General features: G+C 43.9%; 1 protein-coding gene across 3 annotated transcripts in view; it reads right to left on the bottom strand.

Annotated features, from left to right (window-relative positions):
* STYK1 (serine/threonine/tyrosine kinase 1) overlaps positions 1-21808 on the bottom strand; it is a 77387-nt gene that overhangs the window by 12759 nt on the left and 42820 nt on the right. The window contains exons 3-9 of one of the 3 annotated variants that reach the window (XM_073548318.1): positions 19914-20042; positions 13567-13806; positions 10950-11131; positions 9149-9232; positions 6885-7093; positions 1695-1735; positions 1000-1096 (exon numbers count right to left, since the gene is read on the bottom strand). In XM_073548318.1, the coding sequence (XP_073404419.1) occupies positions 1000-1096; positions 1695-1735; positions 6885-7093; positions 9149-9232; positions 10950-11131; positions 13567-13806; positions 19914-20042 (982 nt within the window). Of the gene's footprint in view, positions 1-999; positions 1097-1694; positions 1736-6884; positions 7094-9148; positions 9233-10949; positions 11132-13566; positions 13810-19913; positions 20043-21808 lie in introns of all 3 variants that reach the window. The other 2 variants (XM_073548317.1, XM_073548319.1) reach the window with 2 other exon arrangements.

The following is a 21808-nucleotide window of genomic DNA, read 5'->3' as shown; positions in this document are numbered from 1 at the left end:
CATAGCAAAAAACAGATAGTGACCTAATGTACAGAAGCAGCTCCTCTGTCCTCTGTGTTCTGTTCTCCACCGGTCTCTTAGTATCAGCCAGAGTGAGGTGCACATGACCACAGGAAACAGATGGCGTGTAAAGGATGTAGCCCAACAGTAGCCACTGGTTGGCTGTAGGGGTCACATGACCCCCATACTGGATGTATGTTAAGGCATGTGTCACGATTTAGGTTGGTAGGCTGATGTTGGTGGGTGACTACTCCCACCATTCGTTAAACAGTCACATGACCCACCAGCTGATCATCAGTAATAGAGTTATTCCATGCAGACCAACCTGGAGTGAGGAGCTCTGTTGTATCGGTGGTGTTTCTGCTGCTGTTGGAGTTCAGATTCCTGGTGCTGTTTCTATGCTGCTGTAGAGCTTGGCAGCAGAGCTTGTATCTGAGTATTTTGTCCCTTTTTCTTTGTCTGTCCCATGTTTGTCCCTTCCCCGTGTCTTACCATCTGCAGTAGTGAGGCTAGCATTCTTGCTGGCCAGTGCACTTACCAGGATACATTGAGGAGACAATTAGGGACTACGCACCTGACAGTGACAAGGGGAAGGACTCACATAGGGCATTACGTGCCTAGTCCCTGATTGTCTCCTCAATGTTCCCTGGCTAGTGCACTGGCTGGCAAGGATGCATCTGTACTCCAAATCAGAATACACTGATATCAAATCAGCTAATGGCAGGCCAGTAGACTGTGGAAAAGTAGTGGCTTTGGAAGCCACTTATGGTCATTTTTTTTTTTTTTTACAGGAATGAAGGCCAATCCCGTAATAAAGTGATTTAAAAAAAAAAATTCCATGCTGGACAAAAAATATTAAAAAATGTACGCTTTAACTTTTACAGTAGTGGAAATTTCCATTAAGCATCAACACAAGTGTGAAGTTAGCTCAATGCATTTGTACCGTATTTGGGTCCTGAAGATGAAGGCGACAGATAAGTATACCATATTGTTACTTACAAATGCTGCTTGCAGTTGGGCGGTCTTTTCATTATGTTGCCACGTTGTAGGTGCTGCAGGATACTAGAGGGAGGAACTTCGGGGTAAGGAGGAGCACCTAGAACAGAGAAAATGACTGTTTAGACTAAGCAATATAGATTTTATACATAAATAATTAAAAAATACGGTTTAGACTTAGACCTCATTCACATGTCTGTATTTCAAGGGAATATCTGAATTTTTTTAAAAAAAGGCTTGTAGTTATTAACCAAGGCAACTACCTGCCTGTACCGAGCGCCGGTCATTGACCGCTCCTGCCAGAGATTCAGCTTCTACCTGTAAACAGAGCAGCAGTTTCTCTTCCTGCTGACAGGGCAGGACAATTGCTGCCATGCTGATTGACAGCTGGCTCAACGCTGCCTAATTGGGGGAGTTCGGTAAAAATGGGCAAACCAATTAAAAACAGATGAAAATCAGATCACACTGATGAAATTTTTTATTTTTTTTGTATACTAAGAATAAAACAGATGTGTGATATCAGATTTTTTAAGAACTTGTAGGAAATGGAGTAGGACCAGTCTCACAAGCCTAAATTTTACAGTCCGCGAACAGTTACACATTAGAAGACTTGCAGCTAGTCCAGGATATCGCAGTCCGTTCTCGGCGCGTGATTGTCAGCTGTGTAAAATTGACCTAAGCAGAAGAGCAATCCTTACCCAAAGTGATCATCTCATAAAGCAGAATTCCAAAGGACCATCTGAAAGAAATTAAAAGACATTATTATCGCAGAGCGCGGCAGTCTGTGTGGAGTTTTAGATGAAAACGTGAATATAAAAATATGAAAGTAAACAAAATAATCACGAATGGCGGCAAAAACTATTTGTTTAGCCGATTACTAGAGCAAACATCTATTGGGCTATTTTCACCTGTGTCAGATACAGTATGTGGTGGACTTTCCATCTGGATTTGTTGTGAGCAAATCTGCAGTGTTTTAGGGCGCAGACAGGCGGCCATATTTTTCGTGCGAGGATTGCATCCTTGGACTGACCATGGCTCTCCTGACCTGAGTGTGACAGCTGCATAGAAATACATCACGCTGTCAGGCTCAGGTCAGGAGAGGTGCTGGGCCAGTCCATGCCCTGCCATGCCATGCTCGCACGAGAAACATGACCATCTGTCTGCTCCCTTAAAGTGAATGAAATGTTATCAAATCTTATCCACACACTGCGGAAAAAAGATCTGCATATTAGTCTGCAGTGCAGCTTAAATTCACATATCAGTTGAGCCAATGGATATTCTTCATGGATTTTGCTTTTTAATTTATCCGTAAAATCTGCTGCAAATCTCTGAAAGATCCGCATGTAACATATGATGATGCAACAAATTTCTCCATTGAAAATTTGCAGTTATGTTATGTTGCGGTATGGCTTATTGAAAGGAGCCAATATTTGTGGTTGGAGCTGTTTTGATTGGCCAACTATCGGTCCGTCTAAGCAGGCCAGCAAACACCCAACAAACATGCAAAGCACTTGTTTGTCGGATGCGATGATTTTCAAGCTTGCTTAACAATCCTCTCTCTCGGCAGCACATCATCCTCTGTAAACAGGTGATGTGTTTCCTATAACGGGATGTTTTATGGGTACAGAAAAATGTTATTACTGATGATTCTGTGTGACTAGTTGAGTGATCGACATTAAACAACCGCAGATCAGCTTGTATATAGCCAATTGGCTGTTGTTTAACAGCCTGGATCCTGTCATGTAAATCCCCCATGAGGTAACATCATAACACTCTTCCCCAAAAGACAAGCGACAAGATAATTTTAACATCCATACCCCCGAAAAAGTGTCTTACAGGCAGGCAGCCCCAGCATTGCTTCTCCCCTTAAGAATAGAGCCTTGCAATGAATACATCTCACACAATTACTCTTCTGCACCACCACCACACTCCGGAAAGGTGCATCATTACACCCCCTCCCCCCCGATCCATCTACCCTGAAGGACAACAGTCCAGATACTTTGATTTAAGCGTCCATCCTCTGCACTTAAAACTTATAAAACCATATCACCCCACCTTCGGTTGACCCCGGTCACCAGGGTCGCTACACATTTGATCTGACAGGAGGTGGAGTGGCACCTCACCAAGTCCAGGACTCAAAACACGTTCATTAGATTGTTTGCTGGCTCCTCTCGTGTCACAGGACCTGCACTGCTGGTTCAGGACCAGTATGTTCTGCTTCTTGTCTAACCTGATAACATATGTGAACAATTTAGTTGTGGGTAAAATAGTTGTGGGTAAAATCAGTCCAAATGCCTCCAGGATGTTTGTGGTGAAGATAGCCACGGATTTACTAATTTATTATGATAATTTCTATGGCAGCTGAGCACACAAGGAAGAGGTAACTGTTATTCATATTAGTCATGCTGTAAACTCTACACAATAATATCAACAGAGAAGATCATCAATCTTCTTCCTGGTAAAATTGTATCCTTGCATTCTAAAGGTGCATTTACACTGAAAGAAAGATTTTCGTGAATGAGTATCTACCAATCAGGCCTTCGTCACGTAAACCTATACCCAAAACGCGCGTCGGGGTACCGGGCAGTGTGGTCCATCAATTGGTGCATTGATGATGCTGTGTATTGCTGAGTACTGGTGTTAATGCACTAATACACTTTTTTAGAAGCTCTGGGTTTTGATGATATGTTTGTGCAGGCCCTGTAACCTCCCTTCCTTTTTTGATTAATTTATTTTATTTGTTATTTATCATACTTTTTGCCATGTTGTTATATATCATTGACCACACTGTCTTTTCCTTTCATTTGAGTTTATGGGGTGTTTTAAATATTTTTTCTAATGTTTGTGTACATAATTGAAATTAATAAAGTTTATATTTATTTATGTATATGGTTTTTAGAACATTTTTGGGTGAGTCATTTAAAGGTCTAATTTAGTGCTTGAGGATTCCAATAAATTGCTTACATTTTTCTGTGTTTTTAGTATGTCTTTAAGTCCAGTTTTGGTTACTGATCATCAGTCTTCTTAAAGATAAAAATGTATCCTTGCATTCTAAAGGTGCTTTTACACTGTAAGAAAGGTTGTAGTGAACGAATACCCCCAATCAGGACCCTGACTGTCTTGGCTAGACTGGAGAGTGACTGAGTGTCATGCTTACCGCTTCCGCTCCCGCTGGTCCCATGCTCGCCGCCTCCACCGCGCGCTCGGCTCCTGCCGCATCCTCCTCTGGCTCCACGCTGCCCATGGCCTCCGGGCGCGCCCGCCGTTCCAGCGTGCCCCTGCAGCGGGCACGCGCCCGCCGGCACTCCAGCCTCTTGCCCCGCAGTCAGCCTGACTGCTCTGCCCGGGGCGCACGCGCAGCTCACACCCCGGGTCTCAGCACTAGCTAGCCGGTCCTCTCTCTGCCCCCATGACCCTGCTGGTCCGACCCGGAACTCATGTCCCTATAAAAGGCAGCCTCTCCTCTGGATCGCTGCCTGATCGTCTATGGTATTCCATGACAAACTCTCGGGTCCACCTAAACCCTGCCTAGCACCCAGCCTTGCCTTCGCATACCGCCTTTCTTCACTAGCTGAACTCTCACCGCCTTTGCATTTTCTTCCAGAGCCCGCCGGTCCAGTCCGTTCCTGCCTCCTCCCGTGTGTGCCTCTCTCCCTCGTCTCTCGCTTTTATTGGTGGCCCTCCCTGCCTCAAAATGTCCGAAGTTTCATCGCCTCTTGCCCGTCTTGTGCCAAGAACAAGGTTCTCCGGCAGCGACCCTCCGGTCTCTTGCACCCACTTCCGGTTCCCTCGGCCCCGTGGCAACACATTGCGATGGATTTTATTACGGATCTGCCTCAGTCCTCGGGCCACACCGTCATTTTTGTGGTCGTGGACCGCTTCTCCAAGATGGCCCACTTCACCCCTCTACCAGGATAACCTTCCACTCTCGAACTGGTGAGAATTTTCATATCTCATATCTTCCGGATCCATGGCTTCCCCAAGCACATTGTCTCGGACAGAGGGGTTCAGTTTACCTCGCGATTCTGGAGGGCCCTATGCAAGATGATGGAAGTAACGCTGGACTTTTCCTCCGCTTACCATCCTCAATCTAATGGTCAAACGGAGCATACGAACCAAACTCTCGTGACGTATCTCCGACATTTTTCCAACACCCACCAGAACGATTGGTCCAGCTTGCTCTCTTGGGCTGAGTTCGCTTACAACAACCATCCCAGCGAATACTCCACCAAATCACCCTTCTTTATTGTCTACGGGCAACATCCTGGTGTACCTCTGCCGGTACTCCTTGCCTCGGGTGTGCCGGCGGCCGATCTTCTGACCGAGGAGTTCTCCAGGGTCTGGCAGGAGAACAAAACCGCACTTGAACGAGCACGTGACAGATTCAAGAGACATGCTGACAAAAGACGCCTAGATTCTCCGTTGTACCATCCTGGGGATAAAGTTTGGCTATCCTCAAAATTTGTCCATCTCAAAATTCCCTCTTATAAACTGGGTCCCCGGTACATCGGTCCTTTTGAGATTTTAGCCCGTATCAATGATGTGCCTATAAGTTAAGACTCCCCGCTTCGCTACGGATTCCTAACTCGTTCCATGTGTCCCTCTTGAAACCGGTCGTACTCAATCAGTTCCACGCTTCTGCTGGCCGTGCCCCCGTGCCCGTTTCCGCACAGGATATTTCTGAGGTTAAGGAAATTCTTGCCATGAAAAGGTCCAGAGGTAAAACCCTTTTCTTAATTGACTGGAAGGGTTTTGGTCCAGAGGAAAGATCTTGGGAGCCCCGGGAGAACATTCAAGCTCCTCAAATTTTAGCTAAGTTTCTTTCCGACCTTAAGAGGAGGGGGCGTAAGAGGGGGGTACTGTCATGCTTATCGCTCCCGCTCCCGCTGGTCCTACGCTCGCCGCCTCCACCGCGCGCTTGGCTCCTGCCGCGTCCTCCTCTGGCTCCACGCTGCCCGTGGCCTCTGGCCGCGCCCGCCGTTCCGGCGCGCCCCTGCAGCGGGCGCGTGCCCGCCGGCACGCCAGCCTCTTGCGCCGCAGTCAGCCTGACTGCTCTGCCCGGGGCGCACGCGCAGCTCACACCCCGGGTCTCAGCACTGGCTAGCCGGTCCTCTCTCCGCCCCCATGACCCTGCTGGTCCGACCCGGAACTCATGTCCCTATAAAAGGCAGCCTCTCCTCTGGATCGCTGCCTGATCGTCTATGGTATTCCATGACAGACTCTCGGGTCCACCTAAACCCTGCCTAGCACCCAGCCTTGCCTTCGCATACCGCCTTTCTTCACTAGCTGAACTCTCACCGCCTTTGCATTTTCTTCCAGAGCCCGCCGGTCCAGTCCGTTCCTGCCTCCTCCCGTGTGTGCCTCTCCTGTCTGTCCCTGCCTGCTCCTGTGCCCCGGTCATCCTCTCCATTTAGTCCTGCAGCTGTTCTTCCTGTGTCCTTCGGACGGTCCTGTCTGCATTCCACCCTGGTGACTGACGGTCTACTCCTCCAGTTGTCCCCAAGGTATCAGCTTCCGCGGCGATAGTCTCCTCCGGGCCTGCCCCAAACGCTCCCTGTATAGGGGGTGGTACACCTGGCCCGCTCGCCCGGGGGTAGGTTCGTTGTCGCGGTCCTGTGGGTTCACCCTTGGAGTCCTTCCAGCCTCACACTGAGAAAATAAAGTTCTTGCTATGGCAGACATATTACATGGTCATGTAGTAACTAAAATGACTGATATGTCATTCTTTGGGCGCCTACAGCTTCCCTGACAATGCGATATGATCGCAAAGAGTTTTGGAAGCTAGACTTACAGTAATTTGTTGATAAAGAGGCCAACTTCATTTTTTAAAAGTTTTTTTTTTCTTTAGATGGCATGTATAGCATAACAGATATTAAAGGTGAACTTACACATCAGATTTCTCTGTGATAGACAAGTGAAGGAGACGTTCGGGAGACATCCATTTCAATGGCGCAGGACGACGAGCAGGAAAGTTCCCTCTTGTGTACATATCACACGCTCCACCCAGTCCAGTCAGCTTTACGATGAAATCGCGCTGGATGAGAACATTTCGGGCTGCGATGTCTCCATGCACTAGTTTCCGCTCATGTAGGAATTCCTGTGTCAGAAGGCAACAGCAATTAAATCTCTACAGAGGGTTCATAAACTTTGTCTTCTATCATATAGGGGAAATTACTAAACCTTTTTAAATAAAGCAATGATCACACTGCGATTGGTCATCATTAGGGTCCTTCTAGTCACCAGGAACTATAAATTAAATCTTGGAATCACTTTGAAGACTGAATAACCAATAACCTTGGTAGCCATATTTACAGTAATTGCAAATATTCCTATTACATATATTGTCTGTGCTGTGATTTTCAGTGTCATGTTAATTATAGTGAAAGATAAGCTTTTGTATGCAGTCAGACACTCAGGGTCCATTTACACAGACAGGCTGGTGGCACGACACGCCCGCTAATCAGTAAACTTTTACTGATCGGTGGTCGTCGTCTGAATGACTGTTTACACAGGCAAACTAAAGGCCCCGTCACACTAAGCGATCTCGGTAGCGAGATCACTGCTGAGTCACAACTTTTGTGACGTAACAGCGATCTCACCAGCGAGATTGCTGTGTGTGACAGCGATCAGCGAGCGGCCCCCCTGCCGGTATCGCTGATCGCTGGAAGAAACCTCTGGACATTTCTTTGGTCGCTGGTCTCCTGCTGGCCAGCACGAATCGCTGTGTGTGACAGGTGGGAGACCAGCGATCAGGTGTAAAAAATAATAAAAAAAATAGAAATATAGTTATTCTCACCTTCCGACATCCAGTTCAGCCATCCTGCCTCTCTCCACGCTCCGATCCCAGTGATCCTTTGCACAAATGACCGTGAGACTTTGTTATCCCTCGAGACCGTGACATCTCGCTGCCATTCTCGCAAAGGATCACGGGGACCGGAGCGTGGAGAGAGGCAGGATGGCTGAACGGGATGTCGGAAGGTGAGAATAACAATATTTTTTATTTTGATTCCATTTTTTACAGGGATGGCCAGCGATGCCGGGCGCTCGGCATCGCTGTGCTGATCGCTGGTGAAGCTGTCTGTGTGACAGCTCACCAGCGATCACATAGCGTCTTACTAGCGACCCTGACACCTTGATATCGGTGTCGGGATCGCTGGTAAGTCGTTTAGTGTGACATGTAACACATGTGCACTGAACGATCCATACTAGATCACTAAGTGCACCAGCTGCCATTTTGCCATTGTTCTCGGCATTGCCAGTCCTGTTTACACAGAACAAAGCACCGAGAACAGATGATCTTTTAGGATTCATAAAAGATCATTTCACCCATTGAGCGAGCATTTGCTCATACATCGGGTGATCGAGAGCCTGATTACACGGCAAGATAATGATAAATGCTCGTTTACGATTATCTTACAGTATAAAAGCCGCTTGAAGCTGGGCATCATGAGATGGCTTTCTTTGTGACCGCCACAAGCTCACCAAATTCCCTAGTACAAATGAGCACTCGGCTCAACCTTTTTTTCAATCAAGAGAAGAAATCAGTCGCCCTTATGAGTCTAATCTCTCCTGAAAATCAAAAAGCTTGGCCGATTAAATTCTAACTACCCGATCCTTTTCTCTCTAAATACCATTTGTCGTGAAAAAGTCTGGAGACCACCATAAGATGTTCAATTGTTCCAAGTGAAATCTGCAGGTTCAGCTAACATTCAGTTAATGGATATGGAGTCTTTACGAAACCATAGAGAAATAATGTGACATTTAACCATGTCATACATGGATAAGTTGGGTCTGTCAAGGTAGAAGATGCTCTTTGTTCTCCACCCAGACTCATACAGGCTGAATATGAGCCAGCGACTCTCCATATGGATCGGGCATGTGGATAGTTGATGTCCTGGAGAGCCATTTAAATTAGCCATATGGAGATGGTGGCACCAAGCGCTAATTGGAAGCTCATAATAATTTGCTATAGAGAGAAATACAATTTTATATGAAAGTCTTCAAGTTTAGAGTTAGGTGACACTTAGTTATTGACCCTATAAATGACAGCCATAATGCCAGTGTGAACAAAGCCTCATTTGATGGTGGATAATTTACAATACGTCATACAGACACATTAAATGAAAAACATTTCAGAACATCCCAAACATACCAGAGCTGTCAGGATCTGTAGGGCTATTGTGTAAATTTGGCACTCGGTGATGTCGTAAATTATTCCATCCATTGGCACAAAATCCTGGTAATTAAATGATACATTTATGTAATTAATAGAAGACGCCGCACTAGAAGAGAAGTATACAAGTATAACATAGTGATCTGCGTATAGAAGGGTATTTTCCACGAGTGACGAGCTTCCTTGTGCATCCGGTTATTCTGTTGATCTTTCTTTGCACACTGAAGACTTCTGCAAGGGATTTGCTGCAGGGGAAATAGGGGCCGATGCTGTCCTCTGACTGATCAGGGGGTAAATACTAATAGAATTGACTTTTTTAAATTGATGTAATAAACCTGCTGTGAAAGATGGAAAAAAAACCGTATGGTATCTTGTATTATATCTGATCACATACAGTGACCACACGCAACACACAGGCTTTGCAGCACGACATGGGGTGCGGTGCAAGGATCCTTGATTATAATAAAAGCTTTATTCTTGTGTAAAACAAGAACTATATTTACTTTGACTCCGCTGGTTCCATATTAACTTTGTCTTCATTGCCACATGTCTTTATGGTGTATAAAAAATGGAGCAAACCTAGAAAACCAACACAAGTTGGCAAACGTGGCACCTGAATAAACAGCAATAGATTACTTTCTTTATTGCAGAATTGAGTAATATAGACGTGAAAAGAAGAGGAGGCTTGGGTGTCTCCACAGATATTTCAGTCAGATTTTATATTCCACAAAAGTTATTTAAAATCAGACTTACTGTACATCTAGAGATCTATTAAATGAAAGCAGATTTATCACTAGTTTTCTCAATACAAACGGTCATACAATATTAAATGGATCTCTGAAAACTGATGAGCCTGGTGTACTTATCATGTAAATCTATTTAAGAATTACTGTATGATCCTGATGTTATAGTGAGCAAGTTAAAAGTCCAGCTATAAAAAGAGAGCACTTGATTCCTAGTGTCTTCAGTCTTAACCCACCTAGACTGAGTGACAGCTGCAACTTGTGCTGAGCAGTGAGAGATGTTAGCAGCAGCAGGGAGGAGGGCCACTGGGGAGATGTCAATCAGATGTCAATGTCAGGCTAGATGGGCACAGATTGCAACTTTCAGAAAGGAATATTTAGTCATTCTTTTGAAATACATTTCCAAAGTTAGTTAACCATCAGGCCTGAGAGATTTATTTAATTGAAATCAGTCAGTAGGTTTTTGCTATGTAATCTGAAGACAGCATTAGATAAGGGGCTGAAACACAGATATCAGCAATGTGTCACTTATTAGGTTTTGTGCTGTTTACTTACAATGAAGGTTTTATCACTAGAAGATAATCAATGCTGGACTACAGTAGCACGTGAGCCCTGGATCGACCACTTGTGTGATGAGCAGCTCAGTGTCAATAGACAATATACATAGGGAGCCTGGTTTGGGCAGGGCTAACTTTCTCAGCTCTGCTACATGCTGCACCTAAAAACTCTGATTGTGTTACAACTGCTGCACCCTGTAAACTATGTGATACATCACTGGAATCAGGGTCTCTTTTCCTACATTATGCTGCTCTCAGATGAGGTAGCAAAAACCTGGTGACAGATTCCCTTTAATAATGTACGCATTTTGTATTGTGAAATCTGGCAAGAGATCTGCTTTCAATTCAACAGTGAAGAACATTAAATAGATTCGAAAAGTATGCTCAGAACATACATATTGAAGCACTACACACAGAGATGTGTTAAATGTAAATGCCATTGGTAATAGGAAGTTCTGTGCAAACTTTGCTTGTACTTACTCTGCGACAGTCCCAGAGAAACTTTAAGAGTGACCCCGGCTCTACGCACTCTGACACCGTGCAAAATGGCTTTGTTTCAGTGCAGCACCCAAAAATCTCCACCAAATTAGAGTGTGTTCCCAACCATGCTTGAAATGCTGCCCTCTGCAGGAAAGTGCGGACATCACAGGGCTCGGCAGTTCCTTCAGAAAATATATAATTGTTAAAATAGTGTTATGAGCTAGATTATAAACATTATATTATATTAATATCATATAATAATATAATAATTAGAATTCTTATCAATATTGTGCAAATATATTCCGCTGCAATTTACAATTCAGATAGTACATGATCAAATAATATCTGATATTAAAGAATAATTAATTAACAATTCATCAAGATGAGTTAGGGTCCTGCACCCAAAAGTTTACAATCTGTAAGGATAAAGTGGTGATGACACAAAGGGTAAAATACATAACATATTTTTTTGGACTATAAGATGCACTCCAAAAATGTGGAGGAAAATTGGAGGTGCATCTTATAGTCCAGATGTACCAGCTCTGGCTGTGATGGGGAGGTGGGGGAGCGGTATTGGCGGAGCAGCAGGTCACCGAGGCAGGAGTCGGCTGCTGCGGCTACCTCCTGTGCCCGCTGCTAAAGAGAAATGAATATTCACTGCATTCCATGCCCATGGGCGTGAAGGGCAATGAATATTCATTTCTCTTTAGCATCCTGGTATGATTGGGCCCCATTCCAGTCCTGATATGCATGGCCCCATCCTAATCCTGGTATGATTGGGCCCCATCCCCATATGCCTGACCCCATCAGAAAACATTAAAAAAACAAACCATTACACTTACCTTCCCAGCACTCGCAGTATCTTGTTCCGATGCCAGCAGCTTTTTTATGCTTGTAAGTAGTGCATGGCAGGGACTGTGTGCATGCAGAGCAGTGAGTATTCATTGCTCTTCAGTAGCACGCAGTGTCAGTCGCCGGCTTCCTGCAGCTGCTAGTGGTCACATGTGCAGCTACTAAAGGGAATGAATATTCACCACATTCCACGCCCATGGGAGTGGAATTCGGTGAATATTCATTTCTCTTTAGCAGCGACACACGTGACCGCCAGCAGCTGCAGTAAGCCAGCGGCTGACACTCCGTGCTACTGAAGAGCAATGAATACTCACTGATCTGCATAAACACAGTCCCGGCTTGAGGAGCTGTGAGTTTTCCGGCCCCTGTCATGCGCTGCTTACAAGCATAAAGCAGCTGCTGGCATTAGAGAAAGATGCTGCGAGGGAGCGCTGGGAAGGTAAGTGTAATGGGTTTTTTTATGTTTTCTGATGGGGCCATGCATACCAGAATGGGAGTGGAGGCCAATCATACCAGTATAAGGATGGAGCCATGCATACCAGGGTAGGGATGAGGGGGACCATGCATATAAGGGTAGGGATAATGGGGACCATGCATACCAGGTAAGGAATGAGGGGGCCATGCATATAAGGGTAGGGATAAGGGGGACCATGCATACCAGGATAGGGTTGAGGGGGCCATGTCTATCAGGATGGGGATGAGGGGATCATATACCAGGATAGGGGATATTAAGTACAGAATTGACCACATTTTTTTGCTTCAATTTTTTTCCTAATTTCCTCCTCTAAAACCTAGGTGTGACTTATGATCTGGTGTGTCTTAAAGTATAAAAAAATATGGCATGTACTATAGAAAATAGAGATTATTTTTATTTTCAAGAAGTTATTTACCTTTCATTTCTTTACATAAATGTCACATTATAGTTGTAAAATGACAGAAATATTAATTTAAAAAATTATTATCTGTTATTGAAGAATTTATTAATATATTATCATAACAGTTGGAGCAAGCCATGTGTATAGACAGCAGAAATGAGTAAATTGATTGGCTTTGAATTTGTGTCCAACTGTATGAAATTTGCAGGTCTGTGCAAACTTGAACAATTTACGATTTGTGTTGTGTGAAATCCCTAAAAAAATGCCAGCCACCTTTTTACACATTATAGAAAAATTGCATCAGCCATAAAAGGCTCAATTGACCTCAGGCATGACCCCATAGGTTTCCTCATAATGTCTTGCAGCTATCTTATCACATGGTATAGCGCAGCCAGTGAAGCGAGACGATCATAACCTGTATAAAAGCTGAGGCAGGGAATAAAGCAGCCATTTTAAAGTGATTTAAGATATTGACAACATCAGACCTTAATGCTTACCAAAAAAAGATAGGAAGAGAAAACCTAACACTGGATTCATTTGAAAGGGTAGAAGAGAGATAGAAAAGGTGCGTGCCAGACTCAGTGTGATTTATCAGTAATATGGTGTAGCTGGCATCTAACCTACTGGATCTCATTCTTAAAGTAGCACTCCCATTAAAGTTTTTGTCCTCTTAATATATTGCAATCATCATATTATATACTATTGTGTAATTACAATTGTTCATTTTGCATTTCTACCCAATTAATTATTCTCCTTTCTTCTGCTCTATATAGAAACAGAACGTCTCATGTCGCTGCATTTATCATTCCCTCCTCAACTTCTGACCCAGCTGCTCCCTTCTCCCCCTGCCATATATACATACAGTATACATTCATTGTATAAATACATACCTTTCAGTTGCTTGACAACAATATCCCTGTCTTTCCTTCCATCAGTATCTCTTAAAACCGTTCTATAGATTGGACCAAACCTTCCTTCACCCATCAACTGGAAGGGTTCACTAATCCGCTCATATGGGATCTCTAGAGTTAAAAGGCTGGGATTGCGTGTTCTCAGGACAGAGTCCAGTGATAGCTCTTCTAAATTGATCCCTGAATTCACTTTCCTGTGGCTCTCCTGGAAGTAATGCTCTGCTGAAAACAACATGATAACACCATAGACTGTAAGAATACAATTATTGTCATGTATATAAAGTGAGGTGACTCACTATAGGGAACTGTCACAGCAGGATTTTGTTGTATAATCCAAGAGCAGCATTTTGTAGGAGCTGAAACCCTGATTCCAGCTATGTGTCACTTACTAGGCTTCATGTTGCTGTTTCAATAAAATCAATCTCCTGTTTTATCAACAGGAGATTATCACTACAGGACTAGGTGTCTCCAGCTTCCAAACAGCTTTCTAGCAATGCACAGTGTACAAAGAGAGATGTCAATCAGTGGTGTGGGCGGGGTTAGACAGAGCTCAGCATTCAGAGCTCCGCTAGATGTACAGCAGAGAAAACAGTGATTGTAAAACAACTGATGCACTCCATAAGCTAAGTGATACATCACTGGAATCAGTGTCTCTGCCCCTACATCCTACTGCTCTTAGATCATATAGAAAAAAGACCTGACAGGTTTCCCTTTAAAGGCCCTTTTTAACACATTTTCCTAAAAATTAAAAAGGTGTTTTAATTTGTTATTTATGTCTGTGTTCCTACAGTATTAAATTTAATCAGATAACAGCTCTGGATAACAAAAGAAATGCATCTACCAATACCCTCAATACCATTTTAGAGCATTCTGAGTTTATAGGGGGATCATTCATTGGGGCAGTCATATGTTAACTTGTGCAAAGAGTGGTTACAAAAAACAGCTCTCTCAATCTTAGGAAGACATGAGACAACCCTGCATTACAAAGACAGCGCATTGATTCCAAAGTGTGCCATGTGTTTCTTTCTCTGTTGTGGTACTGTAGAGGAGTTTAATATTACCACGGATTTTCCTTGCTGGGTTCTGTAATCACCACTAGGGCTCCCATCAGTGCGATACTCTGATTACAGTAACTTATTTTTGGGAACCATTTAACATAAAGTTAGTGTCAAAGGGGTTGTATAACAACTCCTGGAGTGGACCCTCTGGGTCGTGATACCAATCCACCCTAGGCGAGCTGACCTAGTGAGGACCACCCCCTATACAGGGAGTGTCAGGGGCAGACCCAGGGGAATAAAGTACCACGACTGCTGGAACCAGGTGGCCAGCTCGAAGGAGGCATGAGAGAGCATGTCTAGCAGGATGAAGACGGGGTACACAGGGTACAGGAGTGTGTAAAGAGTGTACACGGGGGCTCGCAGGGTACAGGTTTGTGCTGCGCGTGCACACGGGGCACGCTGGGTATAGGAGTGCATAGAGCATGTGCACGGGGGCACGCAGAGTACAAGGCAATGCAGAGTGCGTAACAGGAAGTACACCAGAGTACTAGACAGTGCTTACTAAGAAGCACGCCAGAGTACAAGCTAGAGCAGAGCACGTACTAGGAAGCACGCCAGAGTACAAGCTAGAGCAGAGCACGTACTAGAAAGCATGCCAGAGTACAAGTAGAGCAGTGCGTACTAGCAAGCACGCCAGAGTACAAGGTAGTGCAGAGAGCTTACTAGGAAGCAAGCCAGAGTACAAGGTAGTGCAGAGTGCTTACTAGGAAGCAAGCCAGAGTACAAGGTAGTGCAGAGTGCTTACTAGGAAGCAAGCCAGAGTACAAGGTAGAGCAGAGAGCGCATCCTAGCAAGCATGCCAGAGTACAAGGTAGAGCAGAGCGCATCCTAGGAAGTACGACAGAGTACAAAGTAGTGGACCTGAGCACAGAGAACGACCATGAAGGGACCAAGCAGGCCTAGCAAGGAAGTCAAAAGGATAATCAGGAGCCGCCTACAGGAAGAGGCAACCTGATATAGGGGATGCGCGCCGGGACTTCCAGGTAAGGTCCTCCAGGACCATACAGACGTCAAATATAGTGTGGCCGCAGTCAGAGCTGTTGGTTTGTGAGCAAGCGCGCCCGATGGGACCTGGAGCCGGGTGTACAGCCGCAGAGTCAGGAGCGTGCGGCATGCGCACGCACCCTACGAGACCTCAGTGCCAGCAGCGAGGCCGGAAGTGATGATGTCGGGCGGCGTGCACCTGCTTCGGAGGTGCGCGGTGAGAGTGGCGTAACAGTTTGTTTGGTGACAAATACTTCTTGAGTAATATGTGAATATAAATTTAATAAAACTAATTGGTTGCAATCCCAACCAGCGTTTGTTGCACTCCTAGGTTTTCTGTGCATCGCAAGTCATTTCCATTGTATGATATTGGCTGCACTACACAAAAAACGTAATGCTCCACAGGACGATATTCACACAGCGCACAGGTGATATCTGTACTTCAATTTCAAAGGATTTTCTATCCGAAACGCGCGTCGGGGCGTGCTTGGCATTTGGACCAGGTGGACCTCATAGGTATTGGCCCCCATTTTTTACCCCCCTTTCTTTCATTCATTATTTCACGTGCACCTCATGCACTTTATGGGCAATGTTATTTTCACCTCTTTATTGCCATAATTTCATATACTGTGCATTACATGTATTTTTTCTATATTGTATTTGCACTCTTGCACTTTATTTAATCACCTCTGGTGGTATTTACCCCAATTTGATTGATGTGAGATATATAATATATATTTTATGAGATATACATTATTTGAGGTATATATTTTTCTTGTCTTTATTTAGTCACAAGCAGTTTCATTTTGCCATTTTGGTCTACATTTAATTTATTTTATTATTCTATGACATACCCACATTTAATTAACAAAGGCACATAAACTAAATAACTAATGATCACAACATAAAACAATAGTATAAAGTGAAAAATAAAATACAATCTATTAAACAGAATTAAAAATACATTCACAGTAAAAGTGTCCAAGGTAAACTACATTCCAAGCAGGGAAGACCATACCAACTTAATACTGTCCAATGCCAAAAGTGCTAATATAATATTATGTACTTAGAGCTTAAAGTGACTAGTGCAAGATATAGGGATGGAATGTTCCCAAAATATAAGGCTCATAATAAGACAACTGTAGAAAGCACTTACATGGATGGAGAGTTTGTATGCGGCGTCCCCGCCGCCCCAACGCACGTTTCGCTTCTTCGTCAGGAGGCGTGAAAATTAAGTGGGGTTAATGAAATTAAGTGGGATTTCTTATCTTTTATATATGGCCTTTACATTGTTTTATATGTCGCTCATGTGTTTGTTTTTTATTTTTTTGATATTCTCTTCCCCTACCCCCCTTTTTTTTGGTCCACCACCTGGATTACTAAATATATGTATATTTAAGTTTTTATATATGTTTTCTGTACAAATGTAATTTTAATATCATATATATTTCCAAATACGGGCACAATCTCTGGTATGTTTCTACCATTTTGCCAATTTTTGATTTAATAAATTTTGTTTAAATATCAATTTATTCAATTTTTTATTAATTTCTTCCATTACATGGGAAATTCTTTTAGTTTTCCTTCTATTGTGTAGTTCCCACACTCTCTTACAGAGCACCAGTGATATTTATTATTTGGATATTTATGAATTTTCTTGATACCATACCATTGATTTTCCGGTGTTTAGTTGTGTCTAGGTTTAACTTATATGAAAGGGAATGCATTATACCCTATGAGGGGGCTACATTATATTCTATGGGGGGGCTGCATTATACCTTATGAGGGGGTTGCATTATACTCTAAGGGGGCTACATTATACCCTATGGGGGGGCTGCATTTTACTCTATAAGGCTTGCTGCATTATATTCTATGGGGGGCTGCATTTTATTCTATGATGTGGGTTACATTATATACTATGAGGGGGCTACATTATATTCTATGAGGGGGCTGCATTATACTATATGAGGAGCCTACTTTATATACTATGAGTGGGCTACATTGTACCCTATAAGGGGAATACTTTATATTCTATTAGGGGGCTACTTTATATTCTATGAGGGGGGCTACCCCATCCACTGCTACATAATTAAGATGTGTACTACCTTATATTGTACCCTGATATTAGCGTGTTTTACCACACAATTGGTCTTGTATTTATTTCTATGTAGCTACATAGTGGGCCCCAAGAATGATTTTCTCTGGTGGACCCAAAGTGCTCCAGTCCAACGCTGGGGACAGGTAAGCTTTGGAACAGGAACTGTTGGGAATTGATGAGGGTGAGTGGATGAGTATCACTGCTTTTACTTTCTTTAAGCAGTAAGGGCCCTTTAAAAAAATCTTCCTTAGAAAACTAATTAGATTTCCAATGAGTAAATGATCCATGATTCAGAAGATGTAGATTGGATGGTCAGGTTCTGTTGAACCTATAAAGTCTTAGTCAATAGTGTTATGATCAGAGTAATATAGTATATCCAACCAGGGTCGGACAGTATTAGTGCAATCTCAGGGGCCCCAGCGGTAAGGTGGACACTACCAATTCCAAAGCAGGTGGAATTGTGCATTATGGTGAGCTTTAGGAATACAAAGGGCCCATATATAATTCTTTGCACAGGGGCCCTCTGCTGGCTGTGTCCGCCAGTGTATCAAACCATCAGCCAAAAAAGGAGCTCACCATTCAAAAAAAGTGCCAGACAACAAAATATGTCAATTCTACCTGCCAACAAACGTCATTATTGGTACAAGTTCCCAAAGAGTTAAATTCCGAGATCAAAATTCATTCATGAAGGTGAAAAAAAATGACAGGGGCACAGCGCTTGAACATTAGACTGCAGGGATAATAAGATATGACACATCTCTGGACATTCTTTTGCTACATATTTATTTTATTTTCTAAGCTTTAAAGGGGTTGTCCGGGATTTTCACATAATCTCAGTACATATCTGGGCTGCAGAATTATGACAATAATTTACTTTCTGTCACTAGTTTGCACAGTTTTCTAGATATTCTGAACAGAACGTCCAACCCCACCCTCCATAGCTACAGGCCCTCCCCGTCCACATGAAGCAGTCCTCATCACACAGTAATGAATTCTTCCCCTCCAGCAGCCTCAGTGCAGAGAGCAGAGTGCTGCTCCTCCCCCAGACACACACTGAACAGTGATCTATGGATAGTGAAAGTAGTGAGGAGGGAAAGTCGTCCTGTATTCTGGGCCACTCCATGATTACAATACATAACTCATCATCACTAATTCCTTCCCTCACTGTCCCAGGCTGCTGGCAGCAGTGAGAACACACTGTATGATGGCCAGTGATGGGGGTCTGCAGCTTCTAATCTGCACAGGGGATGGCAGTCACTGATGTAATCTGTTGTGTGAAGTGTATGTGTGCACACTGTGTCTCTAATGACACAAATACTGATGGGAGCAGCCTGTCCAATCAGCAGCTGTAACAGTGTGAAGTGTTGGGGGGTGTATGTATGTATTGTGCTGCTTTCACAAATACAGGATCACTGCTGTGTTCTTTCCAATGCTGGAATGATGATAAAGATGAGTGCTGGTGCAGTTTACTGCCAGACAATGAGTGGGCAGTGGGTGGTGCTGGTAACTGGAGCTTGCTGGGAGTTTGGTGGAGCGTCGCACATACAATGCACCAAATCTGCTGCTGTGTGAAGACATCAGTGACACAGAGCTGTCTCATTCACACAGCAGAGGCTTTGTCACAGAACAGATTACATCAGTGACTGCCATCCCCTGTGCAGATTAGAAGCTGCAGACCCCCATCACTGGCCATCACACAGTCTGTTCTCACTGCTGCCAGCAGCCTGGGACAGTGAGTGAAGGAATTACTGATAATGAGTTATGTATTGTAATCATGGAGTGGCCCAGAATACAGGACGATTTTCCCTCCTCACTACTTTCACTTTCCATAGATCACTGTTCAGTGTGTGTCTGGGGGAAGAGCAGCTCTCTGCTCTCTGCAGTGAGGCTGTTGGAGGGGAAGAATTCATTACTGTGTGATGAGGGCTGCTTCATGTGGACGGGGAGGGCCTGTAGCTATGGAGGGTGGGGTTGTTGCTATAGAGGGCATGTTTGGAGTAGAGTAGAAGGTTACGACTAGTTCTCATTTCAATGCCATAGCACACCCCCCCTTGGATGTTCTGTTCAGAATATCTAGAAAACTGTGCAAACTATTGACAGAAAGTAAATTACTTATTCTCATAATTCTGCAGCCCAGATATGTACTGAGATTATGTGAAAAGCCCGGACAACCCGTTTAAATTTACCTTTTGCTCTTTTATTGCTCGATTTTAATCCTCGAAATCGTAGCCAAAGAATAATGGCAACTAGTATTAGAGTAACTCCTACGAGGAGAACAGGGATCACAATCACCTCATACTGATACGTCCGAACCTCTGTAAAAGAAAAAAGAACAAGAAAATGGAATTCATTTTGTACAAGTGTATTCTCGTGTACCTAATATCAATCAGTACTTGCTGACAGTTTAGATATGATTAGCCACTTGGCTGCTGGAAAAATTCCTAAGAGATTTGTCTTGTGTGTCATCTTTAACCCCTTTCCGACATCGGGCGTAAATTTACGCTGATGTCAGACTCTCTCCCTTTGATGTGGGCTCCGGCGGTGAGCCCACATCTTTCCCTGCACATGTCAGCTGTTTTGAACAGCTGACATGAGTCCGTAACAGCCACGGGTGGAATCCATTAAACGCTGACAGCGGCTTTTAACATGTGTTTCCAGCAACAGTGCCGGAAATCCACCCATCGGTGACCCCAGTCACGTGATCGCGGGTCACCGATGGGTGGGCATGACAAGCAGAGGTCTCCTGGGGACCTCTATGGTTGTCATTGTCGGATTGCTATGAGCACCGCCCGATGGTCGGCGCTCATAGCAAGTGAGGTATTCATCTACATACAGGTGATCTGATCATCGCCTGTATGTAGCAGAGCTGATCAGGTTATGGCAGCTTCTAGTCTCCCATGAAGACTATTGAAGCATGCCAATAGTAAAAAAAAAAAAAAAAGTTTTTAAAAATATAAAAAAATTGAAAAATATAAAAGTTCAAATTACCCCCCTTTCGCCCTATTCAAAATAAAACATTAAAAAAATCAAATATGCACATATTTGGTATCACCGCATTCAGAATTGCCCAATCTATCAATAAAAAAAGGATTAACCTGATTGTTAAATGGCGTAGTGAGAAAAAAAGTCAAAACGCCAGAATTGCGGTTTTTTGGGGTCACTACAACATTACATTAAAATGCAATAACGGGAGATCAAAAGATAGAAAAATGGTATCATTAAAAACGTTAGCTCAGCACACAAAAAAAAGCCCTCCCCGACCCCAGATCACGAAAAACGGAGGCGTTACGGGTATCAGAATATGGAGCAATTTGTTTTTTTTCAACACTTAGATAAAAAAGAACCTAGACATGTTTGGTGTCTATGAACTGGCAATGACCTGGAGAATCATAATGGCAGGTCAGCTTTAGCATTTAGTGAACCTAGTAAAAAAGCCAAAACAAAAAACAAGTGTGGGATTGCACTTTATTTGCAATTTCACCGCAGTTAAAGTTTTTCCCCATTTTTGAGTACACAACATGGTAAAACCAATGATGTCATTCCAAAGAATAACTCGTCCCGCAAAAAACAAGCCCTCACTGCCACAACCCGCCCTTTCCTGACGTCACATGAAGGCGCATGAAGGTGTACACAATCCGTATGTAGTGAGATTTTAACATGAGCTTTTACATACAGCAGTTCTCTGTATGTAAAAGCTCATGTAAAAATCGCATTGTAATACACAACTGTACACATCATTTTACAGCCAAATTTTTCTTCAAAACATATCTATAATATAACTGGCTAAGTGTCACTCTGTCTGAAGCCTCTATAGACTGCGCAAGCGCGACGCGCCTGTGCACTGCGCAGTCTTGCTCCAGACAGGGCGACACATCCCCCGCAGAGTGACGCAGACCACCAAGAGATCGCGGTATGCGTAAGCACTGAACGCATACCGCGATCTCTGCAACACCTTACCGAGATGGTGTTGCTGTTGCCGTGGGGTCTTGCGCCTTCATGTGACGTCAGGAGAGGGCGGGTTGTGGCAGTGAAAGCGAGGACTCCGCAGGCGCCGAGTCCGGCACCACAACATGCCCACTGC

This window comes from Dendrobates tinctorius, unplaced genomic scaffold (assembly GCF_039654945.1).
Source record: "Dendrobates tinctorius isolate UK_male_01 unplaced genomic scaffold, ASM3965494v1 ptg000156l, whole genome shotgun sequence".
In the NCBI taxonomy this organism is placed as follows: Eukaryota; Metazoa; Chordata; class Amphibia; order Anura; family Dendrobatidae; genus Dendrobates; species Dendrobates tinctorius.
The sequence above is the reverse complement of the archived record's forward strand: the minus strand, read 5'-3'. Positions and strand labels throughout refer to the sequence as shown.